The sequence below is a fragment of the Gymnoscopelus microlampas genome (assembly GCF_963454915.1).
Source record: "Gymnoscopelus microlampas genome assembly, chromosome: 17".
Taxonomy (NCBI): domain Eukaryota; kingdom Metazoa; phylum Chordata; class Actinopteri; order Myctophiformes; family Myctophidae; genus Gymnoscopelus; species Gymnoscopelus microlampas.
This window is the reverse complement of record NC_139954.1, coordinates 37,462,373-37,476,733: the sequence shown is the minus strand read 5'-3', so window position 1 is coordinate 37,476,733 and position 14,361 is coordinate 37,462,373. Positions and strand designations below refer to the sequence as shown.

The window sequence follows — 14,361 nt, the reverse complement described above, 5'->3', positions numbered from 1 at the left end:
GCCAATACCATGTAATATTTTCAGTAAACTTAAAAATGATACAAAGTGACACTGTACCTCGATATTGTTTTGTAAACTCCTTTTTAATACACATTAAGGTGGAAGTAACAGAGGAGCAGGAGATTATTCTGGCATCTTTACACTGTTGGAAAGTATAGATCCTACTGATGAACTAGATTTATTGTCCACCCAGGCCAGTACTTGCTGCTCGTTAACCGAGGGAGGTTTGTTTTCCTGAGGAAAATGATTAATAGCTCATTAGCGGGGTGTTGATGTCAAAACCCATCGAAAGACTGTCAGTGATCTGTAGAATCCCCGGCATGCATTCATTAAATTTGAGCCCTGAACCTTCAGTTCAAGATTGTGATATATGAATAGCCACACACATTGACTATCAGTTGTAGCCTATAGGTGTGTGTGTGTGTGTGTGTGTGTGTGTGTGTGTGTGTGTGTGTGTGTGTGTGTGTGTGTGTGTGTGTGTGTGTGTGTGTGTGTGTGTGTGTGTGTGTGTGTGTGTGTGACAGTAAAAGTAACAGGAGCGGCTGTGTGATGCGATAAGACTACTAGATGTTGGCTATCACTGGTGTGTGAAGGCTATTTTCGGCTACTATCAGGAATATATCTGTTGAACGAAGGGAAGTGAAAGTTAAAAAAGAGACTGGCTCGCAAGACTAGGAATAAATAGATACATCTCATTGCATTGACATACAGTAGAGCTGGGTTTGGAATCCTGCTGTAAACTGATCCCATGGCTGCTTAAAATATACATCTCTATGTCTGCCTGGTACAACTTTACTTAACAGATATTATAATTTGTTGGGCGTAGTGTTGCGCAGTAGTTTGTTTCCTTTATTACTTTGTTTCTCTTAGAACCAAACAAACAACCAAGTTGTGCCCTCTCGAATCATTATAGAGTTTTCATTATAGAGCATGGCTGTAATAACACAAGCGTAATGAACCATTAAGGCTCAGTGTTGGTTATGTAAAGAGAATATTATGTCTACCCATGTAGCCTGTTACACAAAATGTCAACTCAACTTCAACTTGATAGAATGTCTTACTGTATTCCAAGAAACGGAGAACTGTAACAGTAGATTCTAGAGGCTGGTCTGTTTAGCTTATAGCTCTACAGTACCATACATTTGCAAGTGGACACAGTTTTTAATTAGCACATTATTATTACAAAGGTGCTTTCATCTCCCACCACCAAAACTATAACATCCCACATTCCTGGACAGAGATATAGTGTTCGGTTACGTTGTTTGTGCTAAAGCTTAGACCAGTTCCATATTATATAATTTCAGCAAACATGGACTCTGTGTTGCATTAGCTCATTAGTAGGAAAGTGCTTTAATGTAGCGCTGTGAAAAAAAGTTTGCATAATTCCTCAGTGCAGGACACCGCATTGAATATGGATACAGTGTTCATTTCGGCTCCATTTAGGCTGAGGGTGCTTTAACGTGGGTTTACTGAACCTCACTTATCATCGCTGTCAGGCAGAAACCGTGTATCTCCCGTTTTTGACTTTAAGTTTTTTCGTAAGTTACTGTCAAGTCAAGTGTGCCACACAAAACTAATGAAAATAGCCAACCTAGAAACTCTCAACGTGTCACATTGTGATGTGTTGTGAACTTGTAATTGCCCTATACATTACAGAACTGCATAAGACATTTGTTCTGGGTTTTTGTTCGACTATGTGTCCCCTAGTAGCCTGCCTGGTAGCATGAGTAGGATGATCTCTCACTTAATGTATCTGAGTACAGACAAACTGGTTGTTAACTACAGTATGACAAATATTCCTAAAGAAACACACTAAATTGAATGCCAATTCAATGACTCGCCATGTCGAGACTGGCATGGAATCTCTCAGTACTCTGCCTCGCTCACATCCAATGGACATTGCAGTGCAAGCCTTGCAGTTTTATTCTGAGCTATTTGAAGCTCTGACAGAAGTTTTTTGTCTGTGCCCGACCATATTGCAGAGCAGTAACCCGGGTCCTTATGTTTCTCTATCTCTCCTACTCAGTACCTACTCAGCTACGGCTGAGCAGGCCGCCCTGAAAGTGGTTAAGTCTGTTTTTTTAATCAATATTTAACCAATGAAAAGTATCAGCAAGAGCTTGTGACTAAATAATACCTACACTGGATCCATCGGAGCACAGTTTCCATTTTTAACGGTTTTGGACATACAAGGTTTCCACCCAACAGCAACGTTATGATAATGTGATCTCCCATACGTACTGCAGGACACAGAGGCATACAAGGGCTCAGTAAAGGAGGACATGACACGTTGGCAGGGCAGCCTGCGGCTGCACGGCTCAGCCGACTGGGTCATCGTTGTCGTGGAGACCAACGACGCCAAGAAGAAGAACAAGACCAACATCCTGCCGCGCTCCTCCATCGTGGACAAGATCCGCAACGACTTCTGCAACAAGCAGAACGACAGGTGAGAAGTTTACCGCCACCTCGCACTCATTGGAGGTTTAGGCCCGTTTGAGTTCTCAAACACATTCGCTGTTCGGACGCAGAAAAGGTGCTCTCTGCTTCTTACGAACTTGATTAAACTGGCCTGGAATCCAGACTAATTCGCTCTGTTCAGCTGATTTTTTTTTCTTTCACTTCGCTTGTCAGTCTGGAAAGCTTCGAGTTGAGACTGATTTACCAACGTCACATGTTATGTAGGCACGTCATTGCTGATTGGATTGTGCTCAACGATATCACAGTAAGAAGCGAAGTGGCTTGTATTTTACGTTGGAAGGCTCTGTCCCTCTCCGCCCACAGACCATTATAGCTCATCTCACAACGCGTTGCGGTGCGTTGTGAGCTTGTTGTGAGGCCTTTAGATAACACTGAGTTTTAAGAACTATTCAATAGACTTGTTGTGAGGCCTTTAGATAACACTGAGTTTTAAGAACTATTCAATAGAAGAGAACTGGTTTCAATAGTTTGAATCAATTAGTCTCTAAAACTTAACAGTAAATCTCTCACCTCAAATGAGTTCCTGTCTTCGGGCAGCCTGAGAGATCTTCATGTTCGGACAAATCGAGGCCTGTCTGTAATTAACACCTGTGAAGGAGGACGTGTTGCTAAATATGGAGCGACAGTATGTGTGCTCCCATCAGCCTTGCCTGTGTAAATAAAGGTCATTCTTTCCCTCTCCCCCTGCCAGGTGTGTGGTGCTGTCAGACCCTCTGAAGGACTCGTCCCGCTCCCAGGAGTCATGGAGCTCCTTCCTGCTCAAGCTGCGCACCCTGCTGCTCATGTCCTTCACCAAGAACCTGGGCCGCTTCGAGGACGACATGCGCACGTTGCGAGAGAAACGCACCCAGCCTGGCTGGAGCTTCTGCGAGTACTTCATGGTGCAGGTATGCAGAAATGGAATGACCTTGTGTGGTTTGTGGTATGGAAGATTTTCAGGTCGAATTGACCTGTCAAATAGAGCCCAACCACTGCCACCAAAAGTTTTACAAAACTAGAAAATTCAAAAAGAACTGATCTACAAGCGAGCTTGTGAGCTTGTAGACATGCTATTTTTGCTGCTTAATTGCCGATAACTGATGCTATTGCTCTACCGTCAAACCCAACAGCCTTCCTTTGTTCTGCAAATTATTGTCACATGTGTCATTTGCTCAGTTGCAAATGTCTCATCATATCAATGTCTCATCATTGCACCTGCAGAGCTGTGTTGAAATGGTTTCACCTGGCATAACACGACATACCTTACACCTGTTATACAGTAACTGTGATTCTGGGTGCAGAACAGTGCATTATATTACCTGATTTATTAAACCTACCGATGCACATATTAGTTCAAACAATGTAAATATAGTATTATCATTATCATTTCCAAATTATTGATTGACCCCTTTAAAAAACATTAATATTACAAAATAATATATTGCATTGCCGATATTACATTTTTAAGGCCGATATTGCCTATAACGATTTGATGACCGATTAATCGTGCACCCCTAATGATGGTTACTCTTATGTTCCTGTACGCAAGATGTAACAATGAAGAACAATTTTTAGATTGGATACTGTAGAATGGATAAGAGGAGGGCTTGAGTAAGCATCTTGCCACATTGTTGAGGACATACAAGGTTGTTAATGTGAGAATGCATGTGAATATTTAGCAGCTAGTATGTGTAAGCAAGTTCCTTTGCAGTCATTTACGCAAGGCTTCACCAGAATGCTCAGTGTTACTGGTTAGACAAAGGATTGTGTGTGTTTTGCAGTTGTGTATGCCTTGTTTGCATTTCTTAATTGGATTTGTATGTGTATATAACTGTACAGGAGGAGCTGGCCTTTGTGTTTGAGATGTTGCAGCAGTTTGAAGATGCCCTGGTTCAGTATGATGAGTTAGACGCTCTCTTCACGCAGTATGTCCTCAATTTCGGAGCTGGAGGTACGGTAATCAACTGAACAAGCATTGTCTCACTCTATGAACATGCATCATTGCTCATTTGTAAACCTGCCACATGGGTAACTTTTCCCTCAGGACACTTTAACCATGTGCGAAGAAAATCTTAATAATGTAGAATGACAATTGCCCAATTATCACATTATAACAAGCTATTGATTTTCAACATTTTATTATACAAATAATGCATCTTTTCAAATATTTACTGTATTAATGGTTAACCATAATTCATTGTGCTTTTGCTTGCAAATTCATGGTGATCAGAGTGCAAGTAGTTTTGGATTCAACCAGGGGCATGTTGGGAAAGACTGTCTCGTGTATCCAGACTTTCAGAGATCTCTGCCTACTGATAAGTCTGGTGAAGTTCTAATTCTATGTGGGCTAAAGGTGGGTGGTAGCAATTTGGAGATGAACAAACCCTGCATTCCAGAGCCAATGGGAATGATGTAGGGCAGTCCTTCCTAATTTGGACATAGGCGTGGGTGTGGCGTGGTAAAGGCGTGTCAAAACAAAAACATGTACGTCTGTACAGTGCTACTAAAGTGGTTCTCAACCTGTGGGTCGGGACTCCCAGTGGGGTCCCCACATGATTTTGGGCTGGGGGGGGATCCCCAGATGACAGTGAAGTGACAATTTAAGGACTTTTAAGAACCTTTTAATACTTACAAGAAAAAGACCATTACTGCATCAAAAGTACTGGTCAAACATTGGCCAAATTGTCAAGTATTATAAGAAAGCGACAATTTCTTTGAAAGTAGCTGATCTACAAGCTCAAAACGCCTCACAACACGAGGCGTTTTGTAGATCAGCTATTTTCACAATATTTATTTGTGGAACCAAGTCAAACTAAATTTAATGCCTCATCTCCTAGTGCTTGTCAGGGCGGGGGGGTCCCCAGTTCAAATTTGATCATTTTGGGGGTCACGGCCTGAAACGGTTGAGAACCACTGTACAACTTTACATGTCTCCTTCATCTTCTGTCTCTCTGTGGCCTTCCATAGACGGGGCCAACTGGCTGGGCTCGTTCTGCGCCGACGTGCGCAGCTGGAGCGGTCTGCTGCTCCGCAGGCCCATCGACATGGAGAAGCGGGACAGCATCCAGCGCGGGGAGGCCAACCTGCTGGACCTGAGGAGTTACCTGTTCTCCCGTCAGTGTACCCTGCTCATCTTCCTCCAGAGACCCTGGGAGGTCACGCAGAGAGCGCTGGAGCTGCTCCACAACTGTGTGCAGGAGCTACGCCTGCTAGAGGTAATAACCTGAGCGAGGCCACTGTCGTCGTGGTTTTCAATTTTTTGCTGCAACTATCGATTTTCTTATTTGATTAATTTGAATAGTCGAGAAGCAAGTTCATATCTGTCAAGGAATCGACACGAAGAAATTTTAATATATTTTTTATAATGGACTAAAACGATTAGTCTTATTAACCACCTTGTTTTATACTTTTTTGTACACCGGAATCAAAAATGGCTACAAGCTCACGCCATGTCACATTGCAACGGCGACGCGGTGAGACATGAGAGCTTGTAGATCTGCTATTTTTGATATTTTGGAAAGTCGATTATTTTAAAACCTTCAAAAAGCATTTTTTATCATTGATTAAATCGATTAGCTTTTGCATCCCTAGTTTATATAAATTCCCGACACCTTATTCTGTGTATGTCAAAGGCTTTCAGTCAGTCCCTGTTACCTCATCCAATCTCTCACCCACACATCTCTTCCATTCTTCAGCATTATATTAAATTTAAATTTCAAAGTATGTGTTATCCTACCGTCATTATCCACCTCCATAGAAGTTTGGTTATATCATAAGGCCACAGAGAAAGACAGGTCAGGCCAGATATCAGACCCACTCACTGGCCTACAGCTTAATGCAATGTATTACTTTCACACCGTATATTCTCCCTCTGTACTGTCTGTTGATAATGAAAAGCCCAATTTCATGAAGTCTGTTTGGCAAAGTTGTAATTCCCTTGTTTGACTCCATATATCCTAAGGTGGAAGCTGCAGCAAATGCTATGTATTGATTTGTCTGTGATTGTTTTTCACGGTTGCTCCTCTGTTACTCCCCCCTTTGCTCTTCTAAGTGGAACGCAAGATCTGACGTGCATGTAGGAATGTGTTGAATATAAATGAGCTGCAGTTTTGCATGTATGCTTTTACTGTGCATATTTGAGATGGTTCAAGCCACAGTAATCAGTTCTGTACAGAGCACAAGGCCAGCTAAAAGGATATAGCCTGAAGAGAAACCAATGACTCATACATACATATCGTGTTGACTTTTCACAATTTTCAGTCTCGGATATCTGCCTTTATGGAAATTGGAGAGGGGAACTCGGGGCATGTTGTTGGTAGTTGTAGCGATGACTCAGTCGAGTCCGCTCGCTGTGACTACACCCTCCCCGACGGCATGATTTACACTACAAACCAATAAATTGTAATCCCCATATACTAATATATCCCTAGCTTGTGTGTGTGGTTAGGATTTGTTTGCTACCCAGCTGTTCATCTCTAGAGCCAGACCGATATATCAGCCATTGTTTGACTTTTTCCTTTTTACGTCATCGGTACCTGCAATTATGGAGCCGATGTGTCCTGATTTTTAACTACTACCGTTTGTGTAATTTTTATCTATCTATCTAAAGGTTATCTGTGTTCATTGTCTTTGTTCAAAAACGAACTTTGGCAAAATATTGGTCAAAACATCGGTCATCAGTGATCTATGACTGCCCAAAATCGGGATCCACATCGCCCCCAAAATCTGGCATTGGTCAGGCTCTAATCTCTTCTCTGTTATCCCATTTGACCAGTAAGGAGAAATGATAACAACTTCTATCCTGATATGCTGTTGTTTTTGTTTTTTTAGGTGTCAGTCCTGGAGGGGGCGCTGGACTGCTGGGTGTTCCTCAGCTGCCTGGAGGTTCTGCACAGGATCGAGGGCTGTTGTGACCAGGCCCAGTTGGCTGCCAACTCCTCCCATACTGTAGGCCTGTGGGCTTATGCTACTGACAAGGTAACGCAAGATATATTCGTGCTAGCTTGCTTTAGCTTAGCCTTTTTTCATTTGTTCTGTGACGTCCCCTCTGACTCGACCTGCTGGTTGTATGTTTGTGTTCTTGGTTGATCCCTCCTCTGTTTTGCCTTAGAAGCTTGGGGATCATTTGAGCTTATGGGATTCACCTTGGCCAGGTGCATCCCATAGCACACATACTGTATGTAAGCTGGTCCACTCAGTCATATCTCTCGCTCTCTCGCTCTCATCCAGCACTGCACATCTCTGCTGCATCTCTGCTGCTTGTTTGATATTGGGGTGTTGTAGGATCCAGTGTCACACATGCCTTTACATCCACACACATAAACCACTGATAAACTGGTTGGCACACTCCATGATATACTGTATGTTCTTTTATTATTTCTTGGATTATTTGTTAATTCAAATCCCTGAGTTGGGTCTGTTCCGTTGCTTGTTTTCATTGTTGTTACTGTGTCTGAACCTGGATGTAACAGTTCAGAGTTGCGAGCTGAAAGTGAACATTGTTGCATGTTTGGCATGGACCATATTATGTAATACTAACATAGTTAGTTCCCTTCCAAAACAACAGAGGCGTCATTTGAAAAATATGACGGCTGGTCTGACAAAATGATTACTGTCATCAGGGCAAGATCTACCGTATGGTGATTTGGGCCAGTGCCAGACCAAAAGGGGGGCCACCGGAAAAGCTACAGTAGTGATGCGCTTCTGCACCACTTGGCATGAACAGGCCTTTTGTTTGAGGCCCCCCTCCAGCCTCTAGATTTGACAGCCAAGTACTGTAGCGAGTCATAGCACAACCATCCCTCCGGGCGATAGGTCACTTTTAGCCAAATACCATTTAAAGAGGACCTTTAACATTTTTAACTTTGCACTCAAAATGCATCTACAGTATTTCTCTATCGCAGGATCACATTCCAATGGATCCAATGTAGTTATTATTTAGTCACACGCTCTTGTTAATACTTTTCCTTGGTTAAATATTGATAAAATAGCAATTTTCACATTATTGTTTTTTTGCATATAGCCAAAATAGCAGATCTGCAGGCTATAGATCGTCTATTTTCGCAGATTTTGCACAACACTCTTGTTCAATGAAGTAGGTCATTGATTTATGAAAAAAATATATATGTTGAAATATGGAGATACAAGGTTTCTGCCTGGCAGCAACAATATAGGCATTTGTAATTAAAAAAAAAAAGTCAACAAACCTTTCTAAAATGTTTGTTCTGTGGTCTCTTCAACAGCTGAAGTCGCTAGGGGAGCTGTGCGGTTTGGTGTCTGATAAAGGGCCAACCTCAGAGGACCTGAACAGGACAGTGGATCTGCTGGCCGGCTTGGGAGATGAGAGGCCAGAGACTGGTAAGAGACGCACAGACAACATGTTTGCTCTATCTGGAGGAAACCAGGTCCTGCAGTGAAGCTCAAGTACTGGCAATGGGATAGTATTTATATAGATTATTGCCCAGGTTATCAGATATCTATGTATATGTTGGCAGATAACGGTGTGATTGTCCATTCGTGAAGTTCTTAATCAGGCATGATGATTGTGGCATTTGTTAGGAAAGGTTGAGATATACATTATCATCAATCTGTATGCCCAAAATGGAATTGTGGAGTCATCATCCATAAGTTGTACATTTTCAGCTTCTTACCTTTTTAAAGAGAAGCAGCAACAGAATCACTATTCATGCTTGACTGAGATGAAGGCATGGATGTGGAGCAGTTTGCCTCCGTGGCTGTGTGTGTCAGTGGACATTTACTAAAAGTAGTAGTACCAAGTATAAACACAATCATTAGTGGCACTCCAAAAATGTAAATGCAATACTTTGACTCGGATGCACATCCTACTATCCTACTATAATTCTAGTAACCTCTGTAGTGGTGGTGAAGCTACCCGGTTCTCCTCACTGGCTGGACCAATTGCTCTGATTTTGCACACAGCCATTGACCATTACCATCTGAACTTAACTGTGAAGCCTGTTTTTCAATTTCATCAAATCTCAGCTTCTTATTAGCGTTTATGTGTCAAACAATGTCGCCTCCCGGGTTGCCAGATCATGTGCGCATATCCCCCCACGGATGCGCTGCGCCGACCGGGTATGGTCTAGTCCTACTATAATTCTAGTAACCTCTGTAGTGGTGGTGAAGACACCCGGTTCTCCTCACTGGCTGGACCAATTGCTCTGATTTTGCACACAGCCATTGACCATTACCATCTGAACACAACTGTGAAGCCCGTTTTTCAATTTCATCAAATCTCAGCTTCTTATTAGCGTTTTTCTGTCAAACACTGTCGCCATGGTTACGGGGCTGCCCAGCTATGGGACGAACTGCCTCCCGGGTTGCCAGATCATGTGCGCATATCCCCCCACGGCTGCGCTGCGCCGACCGGGTATGGTCTAGTTCTTTTAATTAATAGATCATCTATTTATGTAATTATTACAGGGATATTCCAACTTTTTGTTCATGAAAAGTTGGATTATGTTAGCAAGACAAAAGAAGTGTGTATGCTTTATTAAGCATATTAACTTTTTTGGTCTTGTCTTTTTCTACAGTTCACAGTTTACAGAGCCCGTACAAAAAACTCAAAGAAGCCTTATCATCAGTGGAGGCCTTTGAAAGGCACTATCTTGTGAGTACAAATATCCAATGGAGTACCAGTTGCATGCTGCTTTCTGTGACTTTTTCAAAGACAATTGGTGAGAATTAAATGATCACACAACCCCTGTTTTACTACTGTCTACTTCCTTTAACACCCCCACTCTCATTGTCCGCATGTCCCTCCTGTGTGCCTCCGTCTGTCCATCAGGAGCTGTCTCACGCTGCTATGGAGATGTACAGGGCCATCGGCAGGCTGAGGTCGGCCAGGCTGGTGGGGAAAAGTCTGGCTGAGTTCTACATGTAAGAAATGTACTTGGTGCTGTACATTAGTGGTTCTCAAACATTTGTATGTCAGGGATCCCCAAATTGATCTGTATTTAGCCGAGGACCCCCATTTGAAAAGATTTTGTGCCAGGGACTCCCGTGAGAGAAGTTTTATCAAGAAATTTCAACATTTTTTGAAAATAGCAGCTCGTTGCATTGCGACTCATTGTGAGCTTGTAGAAAAACAGTAAGCCAGGCTTAAATGTTTGAACTGTTCCTCATTTTGCTGGGGACCCCCTGGAACCCCCATAAGGACCGCTGAGGGTCAACGGATACCACTTTGAAATCTAGTTCTGTACATGGTCTAGGCCATGTTGCAATAGTTGTGTATAAGATAAGTTAAGAAATTCAGTTGCCAAAGGCAGCACAGCAGTTAAGATACAGATTACAGGGCAGGAAAACGTGCTGTAGATACAGCAGGGTAAAAAGAAACATCACATTCAACGCAACACCTCAATAAATGGCAAAATACAATACGCAACACAGGTGATTTATCGGTGTGTATGTGTGTCTCTTCATCAGGAGGAAGGGGGAGCCTGAGCGAGCGGAGGGCTTCTTGCAGGATGCTCTGAGGTCGTATGTGTCAGAAGGCTGGAGCCTACCTGTCACTCACACCAGGAAACAAATCGCTGAATGTCAGAAGCTGTTGGGCCGGACTGAGGAGTATCCTTCAATCACTTGACACAAAGATGGTGTCCGGTTGTTAAATCACCAGAATAGAGACGCAAGGGTTCATTGAAGTGGTTTGGTAATGTTGGAATTTCATTTTGCACAGTGTCACTGTAAGACTTGTGACATGCATCTTTCTCTCCAAAATGAATTCTCTACATGAATACATTTTCATGAAATGATTAAAAAGTCTTTGTTGGAGAGAGCTGCAGTAGAGACGCTAATCCTTTGAGCATTTGAAGTCATTGAGCAGAGTGAACTCGTTTGTCTATCTCTGACATGCAACTTGATTTATTTTCCTGAGGATTAAGCACAGCACAAGAATAAGCTGGTTAGAGAGCCAAAACACATTCCGTATTTAAACTAAATGGGCAAGAAAAGTTTGGAAATGGTTGTCATTCAGTGGAACTGTTATGCCACTTTATTGTCCTCCTACAAGAGCACCAGCTCTTGTGTTTAGCTGATGAAGTTGCTGTGTTTTTAGGGCTGTCCCTTCATAGTCTAATGATAATCAATTAATCGGTCGGTTTGGTCAGTTGACCATGACTCTTGCTCAATGAATTATTTCTTGAAAAATAAAAAATAAATAACCTAATTCTACCAGTTTATATACCAATAGCCAGCAGCCATTGTGAAATCAACAATAGTATGTTAAGCTCTCTCTCTGGCATGATTGTACTGTATGCAGAAACCCCAATTTTACAGATTAGTTGATTAAATCAGCTAATCGATTATTTGACAAATTACAATGGCAATTAGTAGTAATTTATTTAGCCTACTAGCAGACCTACAAACTCACAACTCGGCTATTTTCAGTTTGCGACTTCATGTGAAAAAGGATGAATGTGTGTGTGAATGTGAGTGTTTTAATGCAAGTTGAACCGTGAGCCGTCCCAATAAAGAAAGTGCTCTTTGCTTTCCTTGACGGCCCACTGCAGTTACCTCCAGACCTGTGCCCTGTTGGCAGGTGATGTCAACCTGACCGATGAGGAGAGGAAGCACTTTTGTCAGGAAATCCTGACCTTTGCCAGCAAGTCTGCAGACAAATGTAAGCCATCATTTTCCTCACCAGATCAGGACCACTACCTCTTAAAGATCCAACTCTGTAACGTTTTTAAATTCTGTCTCATTCCTTCCCAGCCCAGAAAGTAACTCTCAGCATGAGCGCGTTCGCCCAGGTGACACGGCTGCAGTTTCGCCCAGCGACTGCCTCCGTTCACTCTGGAGCCGCCCTGCAGGTGGAGCTGAGTCTGCGCTGCCTGATGCCAGTGTCGGTGTGCCTGCAGCAGCTGTCCGCTAGCATTCACTTTAGCCTGGAGCAAGGAGGGACTCATGGAAGGTCCAAGGGACCTCAGAGACAAATATATCCAGGGACAGTACACTTTACGCAGGGTAACCCCTCAGGGGGTCCCTCTTCGTCATCCTCAGCCGCCGGTCCTTCATTAGAGCTGGATGAGATCCAGGACCGGAGTCCCTCGGACAACTCGCTCAATTTCACAGGCATGGTGTGTAAAAACACGCACCTGGTGATGCGTCGCCACGACAGCGGCTCGTCACCGGACACGCCCAACTGCATGAGCCCCCCTGTGGTCGCCATAGACGACGGGCCTCAGATGCTGAAGGTGCAGGACGTAACGCTGGAGCCGGGGAATAACAGCATCTTATTCACAGCGCCTGTAAGAGCCACTTCTCTTTCTCCTTGCTTTTACCGACGAGTCCGTTATCCTGAACGGACGACAACCTTTACTGTTGGAACGGAGCCTCTGAATTGAGTTTTAACCACAGAAACAAAAGAGCCTCTAAAAAAATTAATCCGCTGATTGTTTTTCATTGATCTAGTCCTTCTCTCTCTATTTTATGGAATAAAACAACGGTTCCTCCTGTCCCGTTCCAACATACCGTGACACTCACTCTCGGCCCTTACTTTTTATCATCTCTCAATCTCTCCCCTCTCTCTCGTCTATCCCTTCTAAAACTGTGTTTCCGTCTGTGTGATTGTAGAGCGGTGATTCAGGGACGTATACACTGCGTCAGCTGTGTGCCACGGTGGGCCAGGTGCACTTTGTGCTGCCTCACATCTACCCACTGGTCCAGTATGAAGTTTACTCTCAGGAACCCCAGCTGAGTGTGGATCCTCTCTCAGGTCTGACTGCTGCATTTGCATCACATACCCACACCAGTTCATACCTACTGATTTTAGAGACTGTAAAGTGTCTTGAGACAACTTGTTGTGATTTGACACTTTAATAAAATTGAATTGAATTGAAAAATACAAGCCGCTACAGGCTGCACTACATCCGGCTGTGGGCTGATGCTCATCTCCACACTTTGTCTTTTTTTTCCGCAGAGCCGCTGCTGGCAGGTCTGGCACAGAAGGTGAAGTTCACTCTGCTAACGGGCCACTACACCGTGAAGAAGGGAGATGCTCTGCAGCTCAGCAACTCTGACACCATGCCCATCCTGTCCTCCAGCACCTGCACAGCGTCCATCCTCAACCCTGCCGCTGGTGTGCATACCCCTCCCCCCCGCACGCACGCACGCGCGTGCACACACACACACACACACACACACACACACACACACACACACACACACACACACACACACACACACACACACACACACACACACACACAACCTACACCGCCTCCATCCTCAACCCTGCCACTGGTCTGCACCCCCATCAATGCCCTGACACACTGAAAGCGACAGACGCTCGCACTACAAACCATTGCTTTTAATGGCTGTAGGCACACTTAAGGCGGCAAGTGGACGTGCCAAAACCTGTTGACTTGTCTTGCAGAGCACGGTTCTATTTTTGAAACGTTGACGTACGGCACAAACACAATGTGTATATTGCATCAAGGTATTGACGAGTTAAAAATTGTATCGCAGTCTGTATTTCACCATTCTAATCTAAATTGTCTTTTGACAAACACGTCTGTTTCTAATTAAATAGAAAGGTCTGGATAGATCCTGAAAAATAATAGGTTTGTATGTGAAACTACAGCAGTCCCGTCTTCCTTTGCACGTATTTAGCTGGTGATGGATGGAGTGCATGCGGAATGAAGAGAGAGAGAAAGAGAAGAGAGTGAATGGAACAAAGGAGGTACATAATAATAATACAACAGTCCCAGCCTGTGTGTGTGGGTCTGTGTGTGTGCTTGTGTGTGTGTTTTGGTACAGTATGTCCCTTGTTTCATTCAGGTTGGTGCAATGCGGTTTAAATTATTATTGATGATAATATTAAAAATAAGGATAATAATAACTATTGATGAAGAATCAATAAGGTTTATTAATAATTAATTAATT

The 14,361-nt window shown here is 43.4% G+C and overlaps 1 protein-coding gene across 1 annotated transcript in view; it reads left to right on the top strand.

Annotated features, from left to right (window-relative positions):
• Nucleotides 1–14,361, top strand: part of trappc10 (trafficking protein particle complex subunit 10) — a 30,178-nt gene that overhangs the window by 5,917 nt on the left and 9,900 nt on the right. The window contains exons 4-16 of the mRNA XM_084084875.1: nucleotides 2,247–2,446; nucleotides 3,170–3,365; nucleotides 4,297–4,408; nucleotides 5,425–5,672; nucleotides 7,288–7,434; nucleotides 8,700–8,814; nucleotides 10,011–10,087; nucleotides 10,265–10,356; nucleotides 10,903–11,043; nucleotides 11,988–12,097; nucleotides 12,190–12,725; nucleotides 13,051–13,192; nucleotides 13,397–13,555. Of these exons, the coding sequence (XP_083941001.1) occupies nucleotides 2,247–2,446; nucleotides 3,170–3,365; nucleotides 4,297–4,408; nucleotides 5,425–5,672; nucleotides 7,288–7,434; nucleotides 8,700–8,814; nucleotides 10,011–10,087; nucleotides 10,265–10,356; nucleotides 10,903–11,043; nucleotides 11,988–12,097; nucleotides 12,190–12,725; nucleotides 13,051–13,192; nucleotides 13,397–13,555 (2,275 nt within the window). The remainder of the gene's footprint in view (nucleotides 1–2,246; nucleotides 2,447–3,169; nucleotides 3,366–4,296; nucleotides 4,409–5,424; nucleotides 5,673–7,287; nucleotides 7,435–8,699; nucleotides 8,815–10,010; nucleotides 10,088–10,264; nucleotides 10,357–10,902; nucleotides 11,044–11,987; nucleotides 12,098–12,189; nucleotides 12,726–13,050; nucleotides 13,193–13,396; nucleotides 13,556–14,361) is intronic.